The 26,645-nt window shown below is 38.6% G+C and overlaps 1 protein-coding gene across 1 annotated transcript in view; it reads left to right on the plus strand.

Annotated features, from left to right (window-relative positions):
* Window positions 1–26,645, plus strand: part of Ahcy (adenosylhomocysteinase) — a 235,915-nt gene that overhangs the window by 198,048 nt on the left and 11,222 nt on the right. Inside the window, exons 6-7 of the mRNA XM_067145465.2 lie at window positions 6,016–6,213; window positions 6,303–6,497. Coding sequence (XP_067001566.1) covers window positions 6,016–6,213; window positions 6,303–6,497 — 393 coding nt within the window. The remainder of the gene's footprint in view (window positions 1–6,015; window positions 6,214–6,302; window positions 6,498–26,645) is intronic.

Here is a 26,645-nt window from a genome sequence, read left to right on the forward strand (position 1 = left end):
ATATGAAAACATAAATCCCAAAGGCTCCCTGCTCAATATAACAGAAGAGTTTTACATTTCTTGTGATCAATACGCTAATCCCAATTTCAATATAAATGATATTACAGAAAAAAATATATTATCTTTAACTTATTCCCTCCCTAAAAAAATGACTACCTCAAAACAATCAATAAACAGCGCACAACACGTGCCACAGAATCACTAAGCAACACGCCCAACCCCACCTCTGCCCCCACAACAACCAATTCCCCTACCCCTCCGTCCACACCTCTCTTCACAGCTGCCATAAGCCCAAGACAAACCCGCAGCAGTACGCAGCGAGTTCCGAAACAGAACACTACCCAACCACAACAACAGCAGTAAGTACACTTTCTAATTCACACATGTCTTCAGGCATTCCTTCAGTCCACAATCCATCACTCATAACATATTTATCTTTTACAGATAACCATAATACCAGAACACAAATATAGACAGGAAAGGAACTACAACCGCTGTCAGAATTTTTAATCATACTCAAAACAAGACTACGTCTTCATCTTATGCTTCTAACTCAAATGAACAAGAGTTTACCTACTATGAAGCTAAATTGGACTTTTTAATGACAAGTCTTTTATTATAAAACACCTAGCTATTAACCAACTAAATAGAATTACATCATAGAAACCCATCATCGTTTACAAATATAATATCATCCGACGCAAATCTACGATTAACAGAACAATATTACAAGAAGAAAGCATACGCAAGCCATGTACAGTTTAAACTCGTCAAGTTTTAGACTTATTTATATCATTGTTCACGAACACTAGCATCAGCTAATGTAATTGATAACCGTAAGACTCTACCAAGAAAAAAGAAGATATGTGCAAGACATAAACATATAAATTAATCAGTGCTTTACATATGTTTTAGGTGAAGTTTTTATAATCACAATTAATCCTCAAGGTCATTTACACTTACGTACCTTAAGTTAAACCTTAAATCATAACTTATATGCCCCGTTAGACATATCCGGATATGCCAATCAAAGATGGCATCTCCCTTTAGACAATGACATGTAATTCACGCAAAACATCAACATTAGCCAGCTGATGATGGCCAAATAGGCCAAAACCGGTACTGTAAGAACTACAATAAATTGTATTGATCAGATGGAATCCTTTCTTTTCCATATATGAACATTTAAAGTATGCGGCATTCTAAGAAAGGAAATGAATACGTTGTAAAAACACATAATCTAGATGCTGAGCAGAGAAGTTACATTACCAAATTTTGTCTGACCAATGAGGTAGAGGAATATACAGAAACATCAAAAAATTGCGAGGACTGTTAAGAAAACAAGAGTGCAATAAATGGTGTGAACTGAGTGTTCATGGGAAAGGAGCTATACCTTATCAAGAACATATGTCATCAAACCATGCGATCAGGACTCTGAATGATTTGTCGAGATCTGAGTGGATGGAAGTCTTCAAGCTACAGAGTAGTATTGTTCTGGAGTGTGCCCTGCCAGGATGAAACTGAGATGGAAACTTCTGCAGACACTGCAGCAAGACCAGAACCCTTACACACGTTCTCAATTCTTGTCCAAGAAGGGAGCTCCTTAGAAACAGCAGACATCACAGAATCTGAGGAAAGATTGCAACTGGCTTGTCCCACCAAGGCTTGGAAGTGTATGAAGATGTTCCATATATTGCCACTAGAGCAAGCAACAGATAGAGCGACTTAGTCGCCATCGACTGCTGAAAGGATAGCACTGTGATCTTGGATCCACCAGTCAGATTTGAAGTGAACTCCAGCCACCCTGAAGAAACAGACCATTATTTACCAGGCAAGTTGGCCGTGCGGTTAGAGCCGGGCAGCTGTGAGCTTGCATCCAGGGGATAGTGGGTTCGAACCCCACTGTCAGTAGCCCTGAAGATGGTTTTCCGTGGTTTCCCATTTTCACACCAGGCAAATGCTGGGGCTGTAACTTAAGGCCACGGCCGCTTCCTTCCTACTCCTAGGCCTTTCCTGTCCCATCGTCGCCATAAGACCTATCTGTGTCGGTGCGACATAAAGCAAATAGCCAAAAAAAAACATTATTTATTATTATTATTCAACGGTGTTGATATGGTATACTTTGTCATGTTCGGCAACCCATATATAGAAAACGAATAAATAAATTTAAAAATAAATAACAATATAAGATTTCTAAGGAGGCTCCGTGGCTCAGACAGCAGCGCGTCGGCCTCTCACCGCTGGATACCGTGGTTTAAATGCCGGTCACTCCATGTGAGATTTGTGCTGGACAAAGCGGAGGCGGGACAGGTTTTTGTCCGGATACTCCGGTTTTCCCTGTATCTTTCATTCCAGCAACACTCTCCATTCTCATTTCATAGCATCTATCAGTCATTAATAAATCACTTTGGGAGTGGCGACCCCATCGTACTAATAGCCTATATCTGCTTCATTCATTCCATTCCTGAACCAGTCAATGACTGGAAAACAGGTTGTAGGTTTTCATTTTCATGACATTTCTAAATGGCAGAAAAGTACTTGTCTAAGAGAAAACATATTCTGTACAAATGTGAAGAATCTATTCATCCAGTAAATTAGCAGTCTTGTGAAAGTTTGATCAGATATAGAACCAGTATTGTCAATTTTCATAAACTATGTCTTGCTTTAGTGGCAGTAGTGACCTTGAGTACAAATAAAAATTTGCTGCCAAAGCCCATGTGAATTCATAGTTGCAGTACACATTATTTGCTTGTGAATGTGCCCTGAGGAGAAAAGGAAATAAAAACAGTAGTCACTGAAAGAAAAAACAGAATTATGGAAGTAATTTCAGTTCCAAATCTTGTGCTTTGAAATTGTGCTCCATTTGTAACCTTGTAACCATATTTATAAACAATTAAAGTCATCATTCATTAGTTCTTTCATTTCCGGAAACTTTCTAATTTTTTCAGTACCAAATGTGAACTTCAAATACACTGAATTTACAACCCATATTTTGCGTAATGTTCATATCAGTAAAGTCCATTGTTTATACTAATTTGAAACCTGCTGAATATCTGAACCATTTATCCATGAAAAGCGGCCGCTGTGGTTCCATGAAAAGTGATAATAGACTTGGATTTTTGTTTTAATGGTCATCCAATTGTGTAAATAAGGATGTAGTTTTTTTTTTTTTTCTGATATCAAGGATGAAAATTTAGAAAAGCTGCTATACACTGTGATGCATTGATATGTAAATAAATCTAGTATTACTTTATAGATAAAGCTGCTTCAATTTTGTGTATACAATTTTCAATCATTTAATCAATCAGTCAATCAATCAATACTGATCTGCATTTAGGGCAGTCGCCCAGGTGGCAGATTCCCTATCTGTTGCTTTCCTAGCCTTTTCCTAAATGATTTCAAAGAAATTGGAAATTTATTCAACATCTCCCTTGGTAAGTTATTCCAATCCCTAACTCCCCTTCCTAAAAATGAATATTAGCCTCAGTTTGTCCTCTTGAATTCCAACTTTATCTTCATATTGTGATCTTTCCTACTTTTATAAACGCCATTCAAACTTATTCGTCTACTAATGTCATTCCACGCCATCTCTCCGCTGACAGCTCAGAACGTACCACTTAGTCGAGCAGCTCCTCTTCTTTCTCTCAATTCTTCCCAACCCAAATATTGTAACATATTTGTAACGCTACTCTTTTGTCGGAAATCACCCAGAACAAATTGAGCTGCTTTTCTTTGGATTTTTTCCAGTTCTTGAATCAGGTAATCCTGGTGAGGGTCCCATACACTGGAACCATACTCTAGTTGGGGTCTTACCAGAGACTTATATGCACTCTCCTTTACATCCTTACTACAACACCTAAACACCCTCATAACCATGTGCAGAGATCTGTACCCTTTATTTACAATCCCATTTATGTGATTACCCCAATGAAGATCTTTCCTTATATTAACACCTAGATACTTACAATGATCCCCAAAAGGAACTTTCACCCCATCAACGCAGTGATTAAAACTGAGAGGACTTTTCCTATTTGTGAAACTCACAACCTGACTTTTAACCCCGTTTATCAACATACCATTGCCTGCTGTCCATCTCACAACATTTTCGAGGTCACGTTGCAGTTGCTCACAATCTTGTAACTTATTTATCACTCTATAGAGAAAGACATCATCCGCAAAAAGCCTTACCTCTGATTCCACTCCTTTACTCATATCATTTATATATATAAGAAAACATAAAGGTCCGATAATACTGCCTTGAGGAATTCCCCTCTTAATTATTGCAGGGTCAGATAAAGCTTCACCTACTCTAATTCTCTGAGATCTATTTTCTAGAAATATAGCAACCCATTCAGTCACTCTTTTGTCTAGTCCAATTGCACTCATTTTTGCCAGTAGTCTCCCATGATCCACCCTATCAAATGCTTTAGACAGGTCAATCGCGATACAGTCCATTTGACCTCCAGAATCCAAGATATCTGCTATATCTTGCTGGAATCCTACAAGTTGAGCTTCAGTGGAATAACCTTTCCTAAAACCGAATTGCCTTCTATCGAACCAGTTATTAATTTCACAAACATGTCTAATATAATCAGAAAGAATGCCTTCCCAAAGCTTACATACAATGCATGTCAAACTTACTGGCCTGTAATTTTCAGCTTTATGTCTATCACCCTTTCCTTTATACACAGGGGCTACTATAGCAACTCTCCATTCATCTGGTATAGCTCTTCCGACCAAACAATAATCAAATAAGTACTTCAGATATGGTACTATATCCCAACCCATTGTCTTTAGTATATCCCCAGAAATCTGATCAATTCCAGCCGCTTTTCTAGTTTTCAACTTTTGTATCTTATTGTAAATGTCATTGTTATCATATTTAAATTTTTTTACTTCTTTGGCCTTAGTCTCCTCCTCTATCTCGACATTATCCTTGTAACCAACAATCTTTACATACAGCTGACTGAATACTTCTGCCTTTTGAAGATCCTCACATACACACTCCCCTTGTTCATTAATTATTCCTGGAATATCCTTCTTGGAACCTGTTTCTGCCTTAAAATACCTATACATACCCTTCCATTTTTCACTATAATTCGTATGACTGCCAATTATGCTTGCCATCATGTTATCCTTAGCTACCTTCTTTGCTAGATTCAATTTTCTAGTAAGTTCCTTCTTCTTCTTCTTCTTGCGTTACGGCCTCTGTAGGACCACGGACCTAGTAAGTTCCTTCAATTTCTCCTTACTTCCACAGCCATTTCTAACTCTATTTCTTTCCAGTCTGCACCTCCTTCTCAGTCTCTTTATTTCTCTATTATAATAAGGTGGGTCTTTACCATTCCTTACCACCCTTAAAGGTACAAACCTGTTTTCGCATTCCTCAACAATTTCTTTAAACCCATCCCAGAGTCTGTTTACATTTTTATTTACCGTTTTCCACCGATCATAGTTACTTTTTAGAAACTGCCTCATACCTGCTTTATCAGCCATATGGTACTGCCTAACAGTCCTACTTTTAAGACCTTCCTTTCTATCACATTTATTTTTAACTACCACAAAAACAGCTTCATGATCACTAATACCATCTACTAATACCATTTTATTTGAGCATCTGTTCATATAAAATAATTAAAATCATAAACATGGTCATGAGACTGAAAATAATACTTTAATATATTCACATATTGTCATTGCACCTGCAAAAGCCCCCATGTGATCATTTATTTGGAGGAATTTTGACCCACAGCACATACATTATGAAGAGCTAGAATTTTTTGACAGTATTCACACAATTTTGAACCTTAGATGACAGATCCTTACCGGCCAAAGTTCTAAGCTAAAGTATTTCGCATAGCAGTTTTTACAGGCATAAGGTATATTACATTCATTCATATGTTATATTCATATATCATAAGCCTTTAAAAATTACTCTGTAATTGATTTTATTTTACTGTGTTGATCTTCATGAACATTTATTTAAGTATATTCTTAGTTTGCACTTTTCCCCAGGTTACAACTATGGAAGAAGCTTGTAAAGAAGGACAGATTTTTGTAACAACAACAGGTTGTAAGGACATCATTTGTGGAAATCATTTTATGTGTATGAGGAATGATTCCATAGTATGCAATATTGGTCATTTCGACTGTGAAATCCAGGTCAGCTGGCTTGAAAAGAATGCTGTTGAAAAAGTTAATATTAAACCTCAGGTACTTGTTCATTTATTACACAGTTACCGGTAGTTCCTTTTATCAGCTCAATATACAGAAGTACTTATTTAAAAAAATGTGTGTTACAGGTTGATCGATACAAGTTGTCTAATGGCAATCATGTCATACTACTAGCTGAGGGACGTCTTGTGAATTTGGGTTGTGCTATGGGCCATCCCTCTTTTGTTATGAGTAATTCATTTACTAACCAAGTATTGGCTCAGATTGAACTGTGGACCAAACCTGGTGATTATCCAGTTGGTGTTCATGTGCTGAAGAAAAAAGTGAGTGTGATTTGTTTTGTATAGCTTTATTGAGATTATGTAGTCAGAAGTAAATTACTCCTGTGTTCCAAAAACATTGTTTTCCCTGGATCTTTCAAAATATATTAATTTCTCTGTGATCATTTCTCAATTAACCCTGGATAGGTAAGGCTCATGAAATTTATTATGACACGGGTATACATTTCTCGCTATAGGCGGTGTTTGTCTGCAATCTCTATTCTGATTGCCTCATCTATATATATAAAATAACTTGTCCTGACTGACTGACTGACTGACTGATTCATCATCGCCGAGCCAAAACTACTGGACATAAAGAAATGAAATTTTGGGGATATATTCATTTTAAGATGTAGGTGCTCGCTAAGAGAGGATTTTTGGATATTCCGTCGCTAAGGGGGTGAAAAGGGGGGGGTGAAATTTTAAAATGAGTGTATCCATATCTCAAAACTTTAAAAGTTTACAGATGTAAAAATTGGTATTTAGAATCTTCTTTAAAATTAAGGAAACACGTATTTTTTTTGTTTTCAGAAAATCCCAATAGGAGGGGTGAAAAAGGGTGAAAATGGGGGAAAATGGGTTGAATGCCTTTAATCAGGATACCGGTACTTATATCTCAGAAACTGAAGATATTACAGACCTGAAAATTGGTACATTTGATCTCTTTTAAAAATACAGAAACGCGTATTTTTTTGTTTTTGGAAAATCCAATTAATTTTAAAGTTTGCAGATGTAAAAATTGGTATTTAGAATCTTCATTAAAAATAAAGAAACGCGTATTTTTTTGTTTTTGGAAAATCGCAATAGGAGCAGTGAAAAGGGGTGAAAAAGGGGTCGAATGCATTTCATGAGTCTACTTATATTTCAGAACCTGAAGATATTACAGACCTGAAAATTGGTGTTTGGGATCTCCTTAAAAAATAAAGAAACACATATTTTTGTTTGCGTAAAATCCAATTAATGGGGGGAGTGAAAAGGGGGTGATTTTTTAAAATGGATGTATCTATATCTCAAATATTTTAAAGTTTATAGATGTAAAAATTGGTATTTAGAATCTTCTTTAAAAATAAAGGAACACGTATTCTTTTGTTTTCGGAAAATCCCAATAGGAAGGGTGTAAAAGGGTTAATAATGGGTTGAATGCCTTTAATGAGGCTACTTATATTTCAGAACCTGAAGATATTACAGACCTGAAAATTGGTATTTTGGATCTTCTTTAAAAGTAAAGAAACACGTATTTTTTCGTTTTTGGAAAATCCAAATATTGGAGGGTGAAAAGCGGGGGTGAATTTTTTAAAATGAGTGTGTCTACAACTTAAAACTTTAAAATTTACAGATGTAAAAATTGGTAGTTCGAATCTCCTCTAAAAATAAAGGAACATGTATTTTTTGTTTCCTGTAAATCCTAATAGGAGGAGTGTAAAAGGGTGAAAAATGGCTTGAATGCCTTTAATGAGGATACATATATCTCAGAAACGAAAGATATTACAGACCTGAAAATTGGTGTTTGGGATCTCCTTTAAAAATAAAGAAACACGTATTTTTTAGTTTTTGGAAAATCCAATTAATGGCGGTTAAACAGGAGTGACAAATTGGGGTGAATTTTTGAAAGACTATATCCACAGAATATCTTGGAAACGTAAAATGTTACAGACGTAAAAAGTGGGTGTTTGGAATCTCCTGTAAATGTAAAGAAACATAGGTGATTTGTTTTTGGAAACTCCGCTTAAGGGGAACTCAAAAGGGGTGAAATTTTAAAATGAGAATTTTTACAGTATATCTAAAAAAACTTAACATGTTACAGAAGTGAAAAATGGTATTTTTTTATCTCTATTAAACATAAAGAAACGTGTATTTTTAGTTTTCGGAAATACCACTCGGGTGGAAGGGGGGGGGAGGGGGTAAAAGTGACTGAAAATGGTGTTGAATTCTTTTAATTAGCCTACTGATATCTCAAAAATGAAGATGTTACAGACGTGAAATTTGATATTTGCAATCTGCTTTAAAAGTAAAGAAACACGTATTCTCGGAAAATCCCTTGAAGGCGCGGGGGGGGGGGGGGGGGGAGGTGAAAGAATTGAAAAATTAATTGACTTAATTCTATGAGAATTCATACATCTAATAAATATAAAGTTGTTACAGACGTGTAAATTCATATTTGGATCTCCTTTAAAAACAAAGAAAAACGCATTTGGTGGGGAAACCATCTTGGAGGGCGGGAGTGTAAAGGAGTTGAATTCCTTTCATGAGGACACATAAATCAAAAACTCTGAAGAAGTTAGAGTCGTGATAATTGGTATTTAGAAGATCCTTTACTATTAAAGAAACCAAGTATTTTTTGAGCGGAAAATTCACTTCGGGGGGGGGGGGGGAGTATTGTGAAATAAAGTGAAAAAAGTAAATTTTTTTATGGGGATACTTATATCTCAAAACTGAAGGTAATAGACATGAACATTGGTGTTTGGAATCTCCCTTAAACATAAAGAAACAAGCATTATTTTAATATTTTTTGGGGGTGGTGGCGGTAAATAAACTTAACGGCGGTGGGGTGTAGAAGGGGGTGTATCCAATTGATTTTACTGTTATTAATGTACTTATAAGCATCCTCCGTTGCTCAGGCGGCAGCGCGCCGGCCTCTCACAGCTGGGTGCCGTGGTTCAAATCCCGGTCACTCCATGTGACATTCGTGCTGGACAAAACAGAGGCGGGACAGGTTTTTTTCCGGATACTCCGGTTTTCCCTGTCATCAGCCATTCCAGCAACACATAATAGTAATAATAAAAATAATAATATTAATATTCCGGACCGTCGTCAAATGTGCGGACCACGCTGGTAACGGCTCCTGGACAAATGACTAAGAATGCAGTCCGGCCGCGGGTTCAGTGCCGCCAAGGCACCCAATATGACACCACGCCAGATCTCCTGAAGGATTTTATCCATATTAAAAATGATTATAGGAAAAGATGGCAAAGATTTACGGACCCAACTGACCGGGAGGAATACCTGAGCCTAGCCCGGGAAGTACGAAATTGATTGCTGGAAAGGAAGATTGAAAAATGGGAGGAAACCTGCCATGAAATAATAGAAAACCAGTCAGATCGGGAATTTTGGTGGATTCTCGCAGAAAACGACTCAGTTCGCGAATTTCGGCGGATTATATATCTAAAACAATAAGCATTCAATTATAAATTTCAGTATAATACCGTAGCGAAGCACGGGTATCTTGCTAGTTAGTAATAAAACTGATCTTAAGCAATAATTCAGTGTGCTTGTTATGCGTGTAGTGGTCCCAAATCTTTACTTTGAGGATTCATCACAAATGTTACGATCATTTACTTTTAGTGGATATTGATTTTTGAAGCTGAATAAGAGAGGTGGTAGGTTTATTTTATTTTACGTCTGTTCATGCACTCCTGGGAGCAGTTTGTGGATTAGTATTTGTCTTGAAGATATTAGGAGTGAATCTGAAATTATTTTGTAGTCATCTAATTAAAATTTAATTGAAATATAATCATAGTTATTTTGTTCTCATGCTTACAGATAAGACAGTAATATGAATAAAACAGTCTGTTTTATCGATCTAATTTAATTCATGATAACTCAGTTTAGTACACACATTATATATACAAACAATTATATTCGACCATGAAATGACCCCTCTCCACCAACTGCTGAATATTTAAAGTCTATATCCTCACAGTAGGTAGTCCGGCTTGCCAATATTACCTGGACGGTTATAATCCTAATTGACACTTGGATACAAATGTAATGGACTAGTATAACTTGGAAACAATTCTCTAAAACCATGGGTGAATCGTAGAAATATCGAGCTTGATGAGGTGTTGTTGTTATTATTATTATTATTATTATTATTATTATTATTATTATTATTGTTGTTGTTGTGAGGTGTGGTTATGAAGTCGTTTACGTCTATTAGTAGTATTATTATTGTTATTATTTACGTAGTTATGTACAGACTTTATTTGGTATAAATCGTGGTCGTATCATTTATGATTTGTGTCTTGTGTAACAAAACGTGAGGTTATGTCATGACACGTTTCTGTATGTATATTAGTAAGAGTTTATTTAATGTAAGAACACATAATTAATAGTATATAATTTATTATTAACTGTAAATATGCTGTATAAATCCAATGCAATGTTGTGCAACACAGGATAATAGTCCAGAACAACGTATCTTTGTCACTAGAGAGTTACAGAAAATTTGATCTATTTGTAAATAGGTTATTGGAGACTAAGAAATTACGAGAAAACGTGTTGTGTCATACTTTTATAGAAGCCTGTCCAGGCAATGTATATAAAGAGGCAGTCTTGCGAGTTGGAGTCCAGTTGTTAGCGAGAGTTGCTAGTGAAAGTCGTGAACTCATGTTGTGATTTTGTTGTGTTGGTATTTGGTTGACATGCTAATGTTGCAGTCGTCTTCTTCTTCTGCTACTTCTTAGCAGTGTTTTGTTCAATATGGTGATTTATTAATGTATGTGTATAATGTGTGTTTAATTTGCTAATAAAACAGTGTACACAATTGACAGCACCACGTGTGTGCGTCTTTGTGGTTGCAACATTGGCGACCGTGATAGGACTTGAGAATAATTTTTGGTAGTGAATAAGAGTGTAAATGGGAATCAGAACAAAATACAAGTGATAATGGAAAATATGTCTGTAAAACAGCTTCAAGTCGAACTTGCAAAAAGAACGCTTCCGACAAACGGCAATAAGAAATCATTGAAGACATGGCTACGAGAAGACCTCATTAAAAATGAACCCAAAAGTATTTTTATCACGGTGGACGAACAAACGGACTTTTACGTATAGAACACCTTGAGGTAGATAATCAGTAGAAGTACACGTCATTTTTAAAGTACCACATCAGCTAAGGAGTCGGAATGATACGGGTGCAGACTACATGACGACTGACTGGAGGTCAAGGGAAAGCTTAGGCTGTGGATAGGCGAGATAGGAGTAGCCAGTGAGATAGCTTTATTTGAACGGCCACATGACCCAATGACGTACACATCGTCCAATCCTGACGTAGTGACAATCTAATACAGCTGCTTATAATCGCATGGTTTACAATCGTAAGCTCTAGAAATATATGTGAAAATTGTAACAGAATATATTACACGGACTTGTCATCGGAAGATGAGGTAAATATAGTTAAAATGTGTTCCAACTTAATGAGCTTGATACAGGCACTCCAAAAGTAATTCCACGTTAACAGAACAAATTTTGAAAGTAAATGACAAGATTTCAGGCGTTAATTCACAAGTTAATTCCATGTTAACAGAACAGATTTCCGACATTTCGAAAGTAAATGACAAAATTTCAGATGTCAATTTCCACCTTAACAGAACAGATTTTCGAACAAATTTCGAAGGTAAATGACAAGATTTCTGAAGCTAATAGAGTTTTTTTCTTTTTCAAAATGGCGCCCGGTAATGACGACGTAGTGTTTTATCCTACGAGTAAATTAACCGTAAAATTTGACGAAAAGTGCGGAAAATGTCGAAGATTAGTGAAAATGGAATGTTGTGTGATTCATGTGATCGATGGTGGCATTATAAGTGCGGAAATTGCCCTAGAGATGTAAAAACTAATGAAAATGTTGACTGGATTTGTGAGCAGTGTGTTCAGAATGTTGTAGTTGGCGACGGCGTTGACGATGAAGCACCGAAAACAATCGATGAGAAATATAAAAGTGCATTAGAAATTATAAACATTCTACAAAAGGACAATGAGACTCTTAAAGTTGAAAATCAAGAATTAAAAGAAAGACTGCGATCGCTAGAATTTGGGGCTGACCATTCTTCGAGTGATATACCGGTACCAGTAACAAACTCGAGCACGTGGTGTCAAGTAGCTCGTGGGTGGCCGGAAATAAACATCAGAAATAGGTTTTCTGCCCTAAATAATTTAATTCTGGAAGAAAGTTATCGCGCGCGTGAAACCAAATCATCGCGATCCGCTGCCGTTGTCATGCCGAGGTTAAAATTTAGGCCTAGATTTCAGATTCAAGACCCAGTTAGGCCTAAATCAGCAAAGGTAGCTGTGTTTGGTGATAGCCAAGGAAGGGGAATAGCGGGAGTTGTTGAAGATTATGACCATGTACAAATTAGAGAATTTTACTTTTGTATGTTGACAGTTGATATAGATAATGACGAAACAGTTGACAGTAGATTATTGTATTGTATGGACACGAGACGTAATAAAAAATCACGATCAGCTAGTCTTGTATTAAACACGCTTTCAATTAACACCCGTAAAACATATCATGGTGCCGAAAGCCTGGGAATACGGAATACAGGAGAAAATAACATACAACAATATTTAATCTTGTGTAATACGTGATAAGGTGTTGATTGAAAAACTTGTGACTATCGGCCCCTTCGTCAACCTGCGTTTCACTACGACAAGGGAACAGATAAGTACTTACACGGTTTTAATACTATTTTGAATGTTGTTAGAGCACTAAAAACTTGCTTTTATACACGGTTGAGTGCTCCTTGATTTTCAATCATCTCAAAATACTATATTTGATTGCAATATATTTTAGCCGCCATGTTGTTGTCATATAACCTGCAAAGAGGTCATAATCTCTAGGAGACTCTAACAACGACAGGGTGACAACTACCGCTATCTCCCGAGCATTTCTGTAACTACAAAAGGAAACACATTGTCAGACACGTCACGAGAAAATTCACGGAACATTATTACACTAACCGACTAACAAGAAAGAATGTCTCAGTCCTCGCTTGACAAGCTAAAAAGGAAACGCACTACTCAGCGTTCCAACGTTACACGTTTTACTAAACAGATAAATGATTTCAGCGATACTGCGGCGCTGGACGATGTAGAACACTGCTTGGAACGCCTTAAAGACACTTTTGAGAGCTTAATCGTTCTAGATGATGCTATACACGATCTGATTGAGAACGACGACTATGACGAGGATATACAAGTCTGTGAAAATTACATAGACAGTGCTAAACGTGCAATGCGGAAGGCTAATAAACTTATAAAGGCAAAGAATTCACAAGACGCACATGCTTGCTCAGCTACTACTACGTCACCCATAGCTACTTCCGGTTAAGCTTCCTACTATTAGAATAGAGACCTTTTCAGGAGACATAGAATCATGGCCATGGTTCTGGGAGCAATTTCAGGCTTCGGTGGACAAGAACTCAGCGGTATCGGTGATAAACAAACATGTATTCCTTCGAGGATATCTCGACGGTGAACCCAAACATCTGGTGGATGGAATATCAGTAACGGCCGATACTTACGAACAGGTGAAGAAGATTCTGGAGTCCCGTTATGGGGATAAAAACAGAATTATTCAATCCCACCTGGATTTTTTGGAGCATTTGCAACCTGCACATTCCGACAGTCCTGAGATTCTCAATGCCACGTATATTGAGTGTCACCGACGGATTCAAGCGCTGACAGCTCTAGGTGAAGATGTAGACGTCTATGGGAAAACTGCTAGCCCCTAAAATTCTTCGCGCATTTCCTGACTATCTTTGTCGCCGATGGCTACTTAACACCAAGAGGTTGGAAATACCAGAAAGCAGTATCTCGCGTCTAATGCAGTTTTTGAACGAAGAGGTGGAGTTTGCCTTGACTACGCAGAAGATACGTTGCGACCGGCCATTTTCGACTACTTATACTCCGACAGCAGCGGCTCTCCATGTTAACACCAGACCTAACAAGCCGAAGAGAAAGAATATCAAACAAGTCGCAGAACCATATTGCGTTTTTTGTGAGAATCGAGGTCATTGGGGTCAAGATTGTCAAACAATTACGAACAACCAGGAGAGAACTGAAAAACTGAAGAAAGCGAACAGATGCTTCCTTTGTCTTAGACGAGGCCATCACTCTAAAGACTGTGCGAAGAAGAATAAGGTATCATGTTCCATATGCAAGAAGACACACCACGTGTCAATTTGTGGAGGAGATGAGAGAGAAGCTGTAGCGGTGGGCAAGATAGATGTAAACACGCCCTCCAACTTCACGTATCTTCAAACTGCTCGGGTTTGGATAACTGGCCCGACTGGACTGACCAAACTTACACGGTGTATTTTAGATGCTGGAAGTCAGTCCAGTTTTATCGAAACAAGCCTCGTGGATCAGCTCAAGCTTACTGTTGTCGAAAAAAGGAAACTGTCTGTTACGGCATTTGAGTGTGATCGACACACGGTTACAACACGTAGGGTTGTCCAGTTTAACATCAGTGGCGTATGGTCGAAAACTAATATAATGATAACAGCTTTCGAGAGCGAAAACAAGTATTCCCCGCATCCTGCTGTTCCACACGATGTCTTATTCTTTATCATGCGCCGGAACGTTGCAATTAGCAGACCCCAAGGACAATGAAAGCGACCTCCCTATTGAACTTCTCATAGGTGGTGATCACTACTGGAAGGTGATCCGAGATGGCCAACCAATACGCCTTTCTGAGTCCATAGTACTTCTCCCGTCTAACTTGGGTTGGGTTCTTAGCGGAAACAAGTCAGGAATCACAGTCCATCATGTCGCTATAAATCATGTTCATACAAGTCAAGAATTTGAACCTAAAGATGACAGCATGCTACAATTCTGGGATTTAGAGACCATGGGAATAAGAGAGCAGCAAGGTAGAACACTTTCTAGGAAGGACGCTACCATTCTTCAACAGTTTCACGATTCATTTCGTATGAAAGAGGGGCGGAGAGTAGTGTCTCTACCCAGAAAACAGGAAGTTATCTTGCCATCAAACCGCGTCAACGCCAAGAATCGCTTTAGATCACTTGAAAGGAAACTTCACGACAATGCTGAGTTTCGAGAAATGTACTGTTCACAAATGACTGACTATATTGAGAAGGGTCATGTTGAAATGACTGCTGCAGAAGATAATCTAAGCGATGTTTTCTACCTACCACACCACGCTGTCAAGAAAGAGAGGAATGGAGCTATCAAATGGAGGATTGTTTTCGACGCTTCGTCACACGAGAGAGACTCGCCATCTCTTAACGACACTCTGGAAGCAGGACCAAACCTCCTTCCTGAAATTCTGTCAACGCTAATCTGCTTTTGTACATATCGAAAAGCAATAGTCGGAGATGGAACTCAAGCCTTTTTGCAACTGTACCTAGATGAAAAAGACAGAGACTTAACCAGACTTTTCTGGTATCATGTCCAGAAGGGGGAAGATGGTAACTGGCAAACAGCAGATGAAATTGTCACGTACAGGTTCACGCGGCTACCGTTTGGTCTTACGTGCAGTCCTTTCCTTCTATCTGCGACTCTACGTGAACTGGCTTCAAGGTGCAGTAACACATACCCCACAGCAGCAGAACTCTTAGATCAGAGCACATTTATGGACGACTTCGTTGCTGGTGCTGACGACGACAATGGGGTCATAAGCTTATATTACGAAGTAAGCTCCATGCTCAGGCACATACGACTACCAATGGATAAATGGGCAACAAACTCGGAAACACTTAAGAGCGTTTGGCAGTCTGAGAGACGAGATATCAAACAAGAAACTGGAGTATTAGGTATCAGGTGGAACACAGAATTGGACTGTATCCTTTTCGATCATCGAGAAATTACTGAAAAGCTAGCTCACATTCCTACCACGAAACGTCAGCTCTTACAAGGAACAGCAAGATTTTACGATCCACTGGGGTTATTCTCACCCGTCTCAATTGTTGGAAAGTTAATCTTCCAAGATACTTGGTGTCGAGGCATAGAGTGGGATGAGATTCTTCCACAGGATATAGCCTTAAAATGGCAACTTTGGATCTCGAGCATCAAACAGCTGTCACTTATAAACGTCCCGAGGTGGACTGGAATGTGTAAACAGATGCCAAACGCTACGCATATCCATGTGTTTTGTGACGCTTCTGAGAGAGCATATGGAGCCACATTGTACACTAGAACGGTAACAGACGATAATATATCAATACACTTGGCCTGCAGTAAAAGCAGATTGTCTCCAGTTAAAAGGATTACACTCCCACGACTAGAACTTCTGGCTACTTTGATAAGTTCCCGCCTCTTGAAATATTTTTGCCAGTCAACAGGATTTGACAGCACGCGAGCTACCCTATGGTCGGACTCTATGGTGGCCCTCGGTTGGGTACGGAGTGACCCAAATCGCTGGAAGACATTCGTATGCAACCGCGTGACAGAAATTCAAGACTATCTGTCGCTGGTTCAGTGTCAATATTGTCCCAGTGAAGACAACCCCGCAGACCTTCTGACGCGTGGAATGTTAGCGACAGATCTAAATTCCTCTTCATTATGGTGGAATGGACCACAATGGCTTGCTGAGGCTCCCACTTCTTGGCCACAGGAAATCTCACGTCAGAAAGTATCACTACCCGAATCTAAGGAGGCAAACCCTCAAGTCCTTGTAATCAGTGCCAATGAATCACTGATAGATATTTTACGATATAGTTCGTATTGGAAGGTAATACATATCACCTGTTGGATTTTACGTTTCGTGGAGGTGACACGGAGAAGAGTGGAGTATCCACGCCATTTGACAACCACAGAATTAGAAGCTGCAAGGCTCTACTGGATACGCCGAGTTCAGCAGGAATGTTTCTGTACAGAGTTTACTGCCCTGACACGAAAGGAACCGGTACCGGCTACATCCAAGATTGCACGATTCCATCCACTTCTAGAAGACAATCTGATTCGACTTGGTGGTAGGCTCCAGTTTGCAGATCTTTCCGAGAATGAGCGAAACCCCCTACTTCTTGATGGCTCTCATCATTTCACTAAATTATTGATAAAAGAAACGCACGTAAGACTTCATCACATGGGAGTTCGTGTTGTGTTATCAGAATTGCGTCGTGAATTCTGGATTTTGAAAGCTAGGCAAGTAATCAAGAAGGTCATTTACTCATGCCTTCCCTGCAAAATAACACACGCCAAGAGATGTGAACAGATAGAAGCTCCTTTGCCATTGGACCGGTTAAGTTTCAACGGCCATTCACCGTTTGTGGTGTAGATTTTGCGGGCCCGTTGTTCATGAAGGCTGGAGCTGCAGAGAAGAGATGCTACATCGCGTTGTTTACCTGCGCAACGACAAGAGCCATTCATCTCGAGCTTACAACTGACTTGTCAACTGATAAATTCCTACTTGCCTTTCAGCGCTTCGTAGGAAGACGTGGACTTCCGAACACCATGTATTCAGACAATGCTCGAACGTTTCACGCCGCCAACAAAGAAATATCTGAACTCCAGGAATTATTAGAAGATTCAAGAGTACAAACTCACTTGTCACACCACCATGTTACATGGAAATTTATAGTACCAAGAGCCGCATGGTGGGGAGGCTTCTGGGAAAAGATGGTAGGGTCCACTAAGATGTGCCTCAAGAAGATACTCGGACGAGCTCAAGTAGACGAGGAAGGGCTAAATACTATTTTGGTGGGGATCGAGGCCACTCTAAACTCGCGCCCTATTACCGTAGATGACAGTAACTCTGATATCCTGACACCTTCACACTTCCTCATAGGAGAAAGGCTGATATCTCTTCCAAGTACACCAGATACTTCCATCTATCAAGATTTGACTAAGGTGTACAGACAGAGACAAAAGTTAATCTTACACTTTGAGCAAAGATGGAAAAGGGAATACCTCCTTCAATTAAGGAGTTACCACGAAGTGAAGCAGATCAAAAAAGAAACCGAACTACGGATAGGTGATGTAGTACTTTTACAAGAGGATCTGAAGCCTAGACTGGCGTGGAAACGAGGCCGAATTTGTGAACTGCACCGAGGACGAGATGACAGAATCCGAACAGTCATTCTTCAGCTCCCGGATCGCTCAATGGTCACAAGACCAGTGCAGCTGGTCGTTCCCTTAGAAATCGACCGACCAGGGTGGGGAGGATGTTGAAGATTATGACCATGTACAAATTAGAGAATTTTACTTTTGTATGTTGACAGTTGATATAGATAATGACGAAACAGTTGACAGTAGATTATTGTATTGTATGGACACGAGACGTAATAAAAAATCACGATCAGCTAGTCTTGTAATAAACACGCTTTCAATTAACACCCGTAAAACATATCAGGAGTGATTAACAACGAGAATATAGCAGCAACCGGAGAAATATATCCAGGAGCTTCTATCAGCAGTGTCCTGGAAAACTTAGAAGAAGCAGCTAGGAACTTCGGGAGCGACGATGCAGTGCTTATCATCGGTGGGACGAACGACGTAGCTCACGACGACGCCAAGAATATAAGATCACAACTTAAACATACACTAGGGAAGCTGACCCACACTAACGTCTTTATAGTGAACGTGCCCCACAGGCATGATTTGAGTAGAGACTCGTGTGTAAACATTGAAGTGGACAAGGTCAATACAGATACTGTTAAAATTTGTAAACATTTTCGGAATACTCAGGTTATTGAATGCAGCAGTTTTGAGAGATATTGTTATACAAAACATGGCCTCCATCTAAACAATTCAGGTAAACGAAAGATAGCAAATATTGTTCTAGATTTTATTAATCTTAAGATATGTACTGTAAAACAGGCAACTCCCTTGAGTTATAATACTGACCAGGAAAACTAGTAGAAAGAGCCAGCTGTACTTCAAGCTGGCTTAGTCAACTAGAAAATGAAACTCAGGAAAGTAAGGAATTTCAAGTTACCCAATTGCAACAGTCAAGTTTTAGGGAGGAAGGGGGTCTGAGATTGCTCTTGGTAAACTGTCAAAGTGTAATAAATAAACAATTAAAATTCAGTACATTGATAGAATCTTATGAGACTGATGTGGTGATAGGAGTGGAATCGTGGTTGAGAGAAGGGGTGCGTAATAGAAAAGTATTTCCAGAAGGGTATACAGTCTATCGTAGAGACCAAGGAGATAAAAAGGGAGGGGGGTGTTTATTCTGGTGAAGGAAACTTATTGTTCACATGAATGGTTTACCGATGAAAGGGATGAAATATTAGGGACAAAATTAGTTTGTGATAATATGAAGGAGGTGGGAATTATAGGAACATACAGGCCTGGAAGAGAGGAAAGAGACATTGAAATATTTGAGAAAATAATAGATTATACTCATAAAAACAATAATAATGATATGGTAATAATTGGGGGAGATCTAAATTTGCCTGAAGTTGAATGGAATGGAGCTGCAAGTGAAGCCCATGAACAGAAACTGGCAAATAAGTTAATTTGGGAGGGAGGATTTACACAAGTAGTTCAAGAACCGACTCGTCTCAATAACTTACTAGATGTATTCTTGGTTAAACCATGGGAAATTGTTGATAAAACTGAGGTAATTGAAGGAATAGAAGACCATAAGGCTGTAGTAATGGATGTAGGACTCGTACCAAAAAGGCTTAATAAGAGGGTTACACAAGACAAGAAATTGTACGGAAAAACTAAAGTTGATGAATTTGGGACTTACCTTAAATCACAATTCAGTTGTTGGATAAGTGAAGGGAGTAATGTGGATACACTTTGGGCTAAATTTAAAGGAATCATTTGGGAAGGAGAGAAGAGATTCGTACCTGTTAAGAAGAGTAAAATGACCTCAGACCCTGTTTATTATACAAGGGAAATAAGAAAATTAAAAAGAAAATGTAGAATAGTAAACAAGAAAATCAAAGAGGGTAGGGAGAGTAGAGAAACTAGAAAACAGCTAATGAGGGAACTGAATAGAGTGAAAAAGGAAGCAAAAGAGAATTATATGAATGGCATACTTCAAGAGGGTAATGACCACAAAGGGAAATGGAAAAAGCTGTATTCATATATCAGGAATCAAAAAGGAAAAGGAATCCAAATTCCTACAATGGTGGGAGAAGGGGGTGAACACTATTTAACAGATACTGAGAAAGCAAACCTATTTAGTAGGGAATTCTGATATTCAGTAGATGATTGTCAAGAGTTGGAAACTGAAACAGAAGATAGAGAGGGAGAGAGACAGAGGGAAACAAGAAGCTTCTCATTCACAAATGAAGATATTCTCAGAGAAATTCAACTGCTTCAGCAAGGAAAAGCAGCAGGAAGTGATCAAATTACTGGGGAGGTATTAAAGACAATGGGGTGGTACATAGTGCCTTATTTAAAAATTTTCTTTGACTATGTCATAAATAATAATGTAATACCAAAGGAATGGAAGGAATCTATAATAATACCAATTTATAAAGGAAAGGGTGATAAAAGGAAACCAGAGAACTACAGACCAATCAGCCTGACCAGTATAGTTTGTAAAATACTGGAGAGTTTAATATCAAAGTACATCAGAGGGATATGTGATGATAAAAATTAGTTCATGTGGAGCCAGTATGGATTTAGAAAGAAATTTTCTTATGAGGCACAACTGGTGGGATTTCAGCGGGACATATCAGATCAGTTAGATTCAGGAGGCCAGTTAGATTGCATAGCCATAGATCTTTCCAAAGCCTTTGATAGAGTGGAACATGGAATATTATTAAAGAAATTGGAGGGAATAGGATTGGACGTAAGGGTTACACGTTGGATAAAAACATTTCTAAATTCAAGGGTTCAGAAAGTCAAAGTAGGAAATGATGTATCGCAGGAAGAGAAAGTTTGGAAGGGAATTGCACAGGGTAGTATAATCGGTTCGTTACTTTTCTTTATATATACAAATGATTTACGGAACAATATAACATCAAAAATAAGATTATATGCAGATGACATAATTGTTTATAGGGAAATAAACAGCATTGAGGATTCTACAAACAGGAGCTTTAAAACTGAATTTGAATATACTTTGGATGAGGTAGTTATCCCAAGAGATGGCAAGTGCAAATACTTAGGTGTGAGATTTGAATGTAATTTGCACTGGAAGGGTCATGTTGATGACATTGTTGGGAAAGTATACAGATCGTTACATCATAATGAGGCTACTTAAAGGATGCAACAAAGAGTTAAAAGAAAAAAGTTACGTAAGTATGGTTCGTCCATTATTGGAATATGCAAACAGTGTTTGGGATCCTCACCAAGAATACCTAATAAAAGAAATAGATAGTGTGCAGAGGAAAGCAGCAAGATTTGTAACAGGGGATTTCAGGAGAAAGAGTAGTGTATCAGAATTGTTAAAGGAACTTAGGTGGGAAAGTTTAAGTGAGAGAAGGGAGAAAACTAGACTTATAGGATTATATAGAGCCTATACAGGAGAAGAAGCATGGGGAGATATCCGTGAGAGGCTTCAGTTGGAAAATAATTATATCGGTAGGACTGACCACAATTATAAAATTAGAAGGAATTTTAGCAGAAGCGATAGGGGTAAATTTTCATTCATTGGGAAGGGTGTGAAAGAGTGGAGCAGTTTACCAGGGGTAGTGTTTGATCCTTTTCCAAAATCTGTACAGATATTCAAGAAGAGAATAAACAGCAATAGAGAAAATAAATGAAGTGTTAGACGGCATTCGACCTGTGCAGGTTAATGTAAATAAAAAATGTGTGTGAATAAATTAATTCCATCCCCTGGTCTAAGGAGTTTGGACAGCCAAAGTAGAGGACTGCCTGTAGGGGTGAAGTACAGTGGGGACTTCGAGGGCCCTGGGACCGCTACGGTAGCTGTGAAGGCTGTTCAGGAACTCTGAAAAGTGGTGGCAAAAGGGGCTCTGGTTAAGACGCAGCAGGTCATTATGCTACTTAGGTTCCAGAATGGGTAAAAATAAAAAATAATAAGTAAATAAATGCAATGTAAAGTTTAATCTTATACCAGTTGTATAGTATCATTTGAAGTAATTCCACATACTGTATATCAGTTGACTATATTTGTAAGTAGTACAGGAGATATTATAAGTAGAATTTTGTAAACAATATAAATTTATTAAGGATGAGCTGTGTGTTTAATAGAAAAAATTGTTAGCGTAAATTGTATAATATTGTATTATAGGAAAATTTTCTTCTCTTAATTTAATGTTCAGTGCTTGATAATAATGTATTTTAGTGTACCATTTGCCACCGAGGTAGACACCTCATTTGCAAATAAAGAGAATTTGATTTGATTTGAAATTTCTCAAGTGTACACGCAGGTTTACAAAGTGGAACAGTGCATAGAATCGAAGATTTCAACCATAGATCATAAAATTTCATCCCAAATTAGCAACTTCACCAGTCAAGTAATACAGCAGATATTGGACATCAGGTGAAAACTGGGACAGTTTGAGCATATCGATAATAGAGTAAGCCATTTGGAAGGGGACATCTCGAACCTCAAGAAGGAGTTGGAAATCCAGGTTTCCGGCATCAAACAACAGGTTGAGGGGAAATTTTCTACCGTCGAGGGAAATTTTGGGAGCCATATTTCTGCCATTGAAGGAAGGTTAGAAAAACAGATTTCGGCCATCAAGGGAGATACTCAGAATACCTTTGTGCGGTAGAGGATAAATTAAATCAACAGGACCTAACCTCATGCCCTCAAACCCCTCAACCTAACCGGCAGTACAGGACACCAAGGCCCAAAGGTGGTTATAGAAAGCCTTCTCGAATTTCACGGGCGACTGAAAGAGACCCCGACTAGCTTCATCGAGGGATCGGTCAGGCTATTAGGAAGGACTAATCTGCCAGAAGACATTTGTTCTGTTAACGTGGAATTACTTTTGGAGTGCCTGTATCAAGCTCATTAAGTTGGAACACATTTTAACTATATTTACCTCATCTTCGCTCAACTCGTCACACCGCAGTTAAAGGGGCAACTCGCTACTTGGTGGAAAACGTGAAGGGCTTAAACTTAAATTGGACTGATTTCAAGAGGAAATTCCTTGCTAAGTTTAATTCCGAGGGGGTGAAGAGTTCTGTGAAAAGCAACCTACTGAGTGATGCACAACCCACCGGCATGAGAACTAGCGCATTTGTCCTCCAGTAGTACCAGCTCTTCAAGCGGCTACATCCTGAAGCAAGAATGAGATCTTACAACACATCGTGGCGCTACTCCACGATAAGATAAGACCCCTATTGAAGGTATCGCAACCGAGATCCTTTGATGCTCTGCATAAAATCATCACCCAGTTGGAAGAACAACACAAGAGTAAAGCCACAGAAGAGACCAGCTCGGTTAGGAAATGCTACCAGTGTGGAAGAATGGGACACCTGAAGAACGAATGTTCAACTTTGGCGTCGGAATACTAGGTCTGGCCCATTCTAGATTGAGGGTGGATGGATCTGGGAACAGTAATGTGCCTCAAGACCTGACAGACAAACAATCCTGATCAAGTAGGAAAGGGATTGATCAGACTGAGCAGAACAGACCGACCATGCCCAGCTATCATCCTGAGGATAGCATACCTGCCACCTTTCCCAATTATTCTATTATTTCTCCCGATTTTAGCTTATTTTTTGGTGAACTTCAAACATTTGTTTTCAAATTCCGCCATTTCAGCTTTTCTACGCCAGTGGCCGGAAGTCCTTCGTTCATTGGTCGCTTTCAAACGAAATATCGGCGTTTATTAATGCGAGAAATGTGTGCGAATGTGCAATATTTATAGAAACCTGTATACTGCGACGCATATATAGAATGTCAATCTCTTGTTCTCGCGTGTTATGTTTGTGTTCGTTCACAGTTCACATCTGCCTAGTCGGTTCTAGAGACTAGTCGCTAGTCATGGAGTCTTTTTTAGTAATTCAGAAACAGGATTTCAATTATAACGACTAGTGACTTTTGTAGAGATTACAGGAGCCATTTGGAGACAATTATGACTAATTTATCTCATTATAAATAAAATAAGAGTTTTGTCTGTACATTGCTCAGAATTTAAAAAGAATGATACTTCTATGCCGCTCGTGACCACAGTAACAAGGGGAAATGCACGTTTTAATTTTATGTTATGTCTGTGTGTGTATGTATGTATGTATGTATGTATGTATGTATGCTCATCATGAGAAAAAAAATGAAGAGAAATTAATGAAAATCTGTATATGAAGTCGGAGAATAAGTCTCTACAGTCTAGGCCATAAAATTTAATTCTAAAATATTTGTTATTATTGGCCCTATCGATAAATACTACATAACTAAAGTTATATATTATTAAATTTCCTATCATTTATGTCATACATTTTTACCATACCAGGTATCTTAACAGAGTTATTCGTGAATTTGTATTTTTAACTGAGCTCAATAGCTGCAGTTGCTTAAGTGCGGCCAGTATCCAGTATTTGGGAGATAGTGGGTTCGAACCCCACTGTCGGCATCCCTGAAGTTGGTTTTCTGTGGTTTTCCATTTTCACGCTAGGAAAATGCTGGAGCTGTACTTCAATTATGGCCACAGCCACTTCCTTCCCACTCCTAGACATTTCCTGTCCCATCGTCGCCATAAGATTTATCTGTGTCGGTGCGACGTAAAGTTTTTGGATTTTTGTTTCTAAGTCTGTATCAGCACTGAGGTACGAGAAAATGGGTGAACAGAATTTAAAGAAAATCGGTATGTAAAGTCAGGGAACTACACTCTACGCTGTAAATTATTTTATTCATGCTGTTCGAAATGGTAGTTTAGGGGAAGGTCCCAAAAATGTAATTTTTAATTACCTACCATATCTTATTAGTCATATTGAAAAGTACTACATAACAAAATTTATAGAGAATACAATTTCCAATTATGTGTGTCTTATTCAGTTTTACCGTACCAGCTATAATGATATTGGTGATGGTGATTAAATTGTGAAGAATGAGAAAAAAGTCATGAAGGAATGATCGCTTGAATAATAACATGAGAGGGAGTCATGAAGAAAAGGACGACTCCCTTTACATTAGATGTTCTAATATCACAAAGTTGGAAGAAAACTAATATTGATCAACAATAACATTACATTGACCATTGTTTGTTGTAATATACTTTGTGTATTCTGCTGCCCTTTATCTCTGATAGATGGGATTACTGCTGTGTAGGTGCACATAGAGTATAACAGCCTGCCTGAATATTGGCGGCAGGTAACTGGGGAGTTAGAGATCTCTCTTCTTTAGCATGCCATTCCGCTGGTTCATAAATTTTCTGACACTACTGGTTCGTAACACACTGGATCATCATAGTGTTCCAGCTATTCGATCCCTACTCTGAGGCAGTGATTGGAATAGAGCAGTGTGCACACTTAAATGGAATAATTACACAGGAGTGTTCGCAATTGTTTGCGGCCTGGTCATTCTAGCTCTGGAACTTTGAACTATTAGATTGACACCGTAGCACTTTTCGTTAAAAGTGAGAAAATGTGCTGTTTTTCATTTTATTGAATATTTCATATGACAGCATTGCTTTTAATTGCGACATTCATACTGGCGCCATTGTAATGACCTATGTTAACTATTGACTTCAATTGGGAAAACTATAAGGGCAGTCTTTCTGAGAATTCCGTAGCGGCGGTTAGGGGCGCGCGGCTGTGAGCTTTCATCCGGGAGATAGTGGGTTTGAATCCCACTGTCAGCAGCCCTGAAGATGGTTTTCTGTGGTTTCCCATTTTCACATCAGGCAAATGCCGGGGCTTAACCTTAATTAAGGCCACGGCTGCTTCCTTCCAACTCCTAGGCCTTTCCTATACCATTGTCGCCATAAGACCTATCTGTGTTGGTGCAACGTAAAGCAACTTGCAAAAAAATTTTTAAGTCCGTAGCGAAGCACAGATACATCAGCTACTAATTTGATGCAAATATCATTGCGCTTCACATAATCGCACTGGCGCTTGATGCAATATATTAATCTATGCATTTGTTAAGTAATGGCATGACTGATTCACACATGTGGAGCATGAATTCATACTATTTTCGGAAGGCTTATCAGAGACGGATCATCTCACTCGCATACTTCCTGTGAGGGAATAGAGATGTATCATTTTTAGCTTTGTAGCCTCGTTATAGCAACAGTCGGGCTTTGAGACAATAAGTGTTATAAGTATATCATAGTACAGTAATGCGGATGACATGTAGAATAAGCAGTTTTGACCAATTGTATATCCTGATTTTTCCTGATTTTCATATCAAAATCTCCTGTTTTTTGGTTTTGTAAAGTTGGCAGGTATGGGATAGGCAACGAGAATTTTTCATCCATGCTCGACAGCCAAGCAAGCCACTCAATCGTAAATGGGACTGTTGCCAGATTACTACCGCCTATGAAGTCTCACCATCCCAGAAGATTAGTGGGAGCAGTGGATGGGGTAACT

The sequence above is a fragment of the Anabrus simplex genome, chromosome 4 (genome assembly GCF_040414725.1).
Source record: "Anabrus simplex isolate iqAnaSimp1 chromosome 4, ASM4041472v1, whole genome shotgun sequence".
In the NCBI taxonomy this organism is placed as follows: Eukaryota; Metazoa; Arthropoda; class Insecta; order Orthoptera; family Tettigoniidae; genus Anabrus; species Anabrus simplex.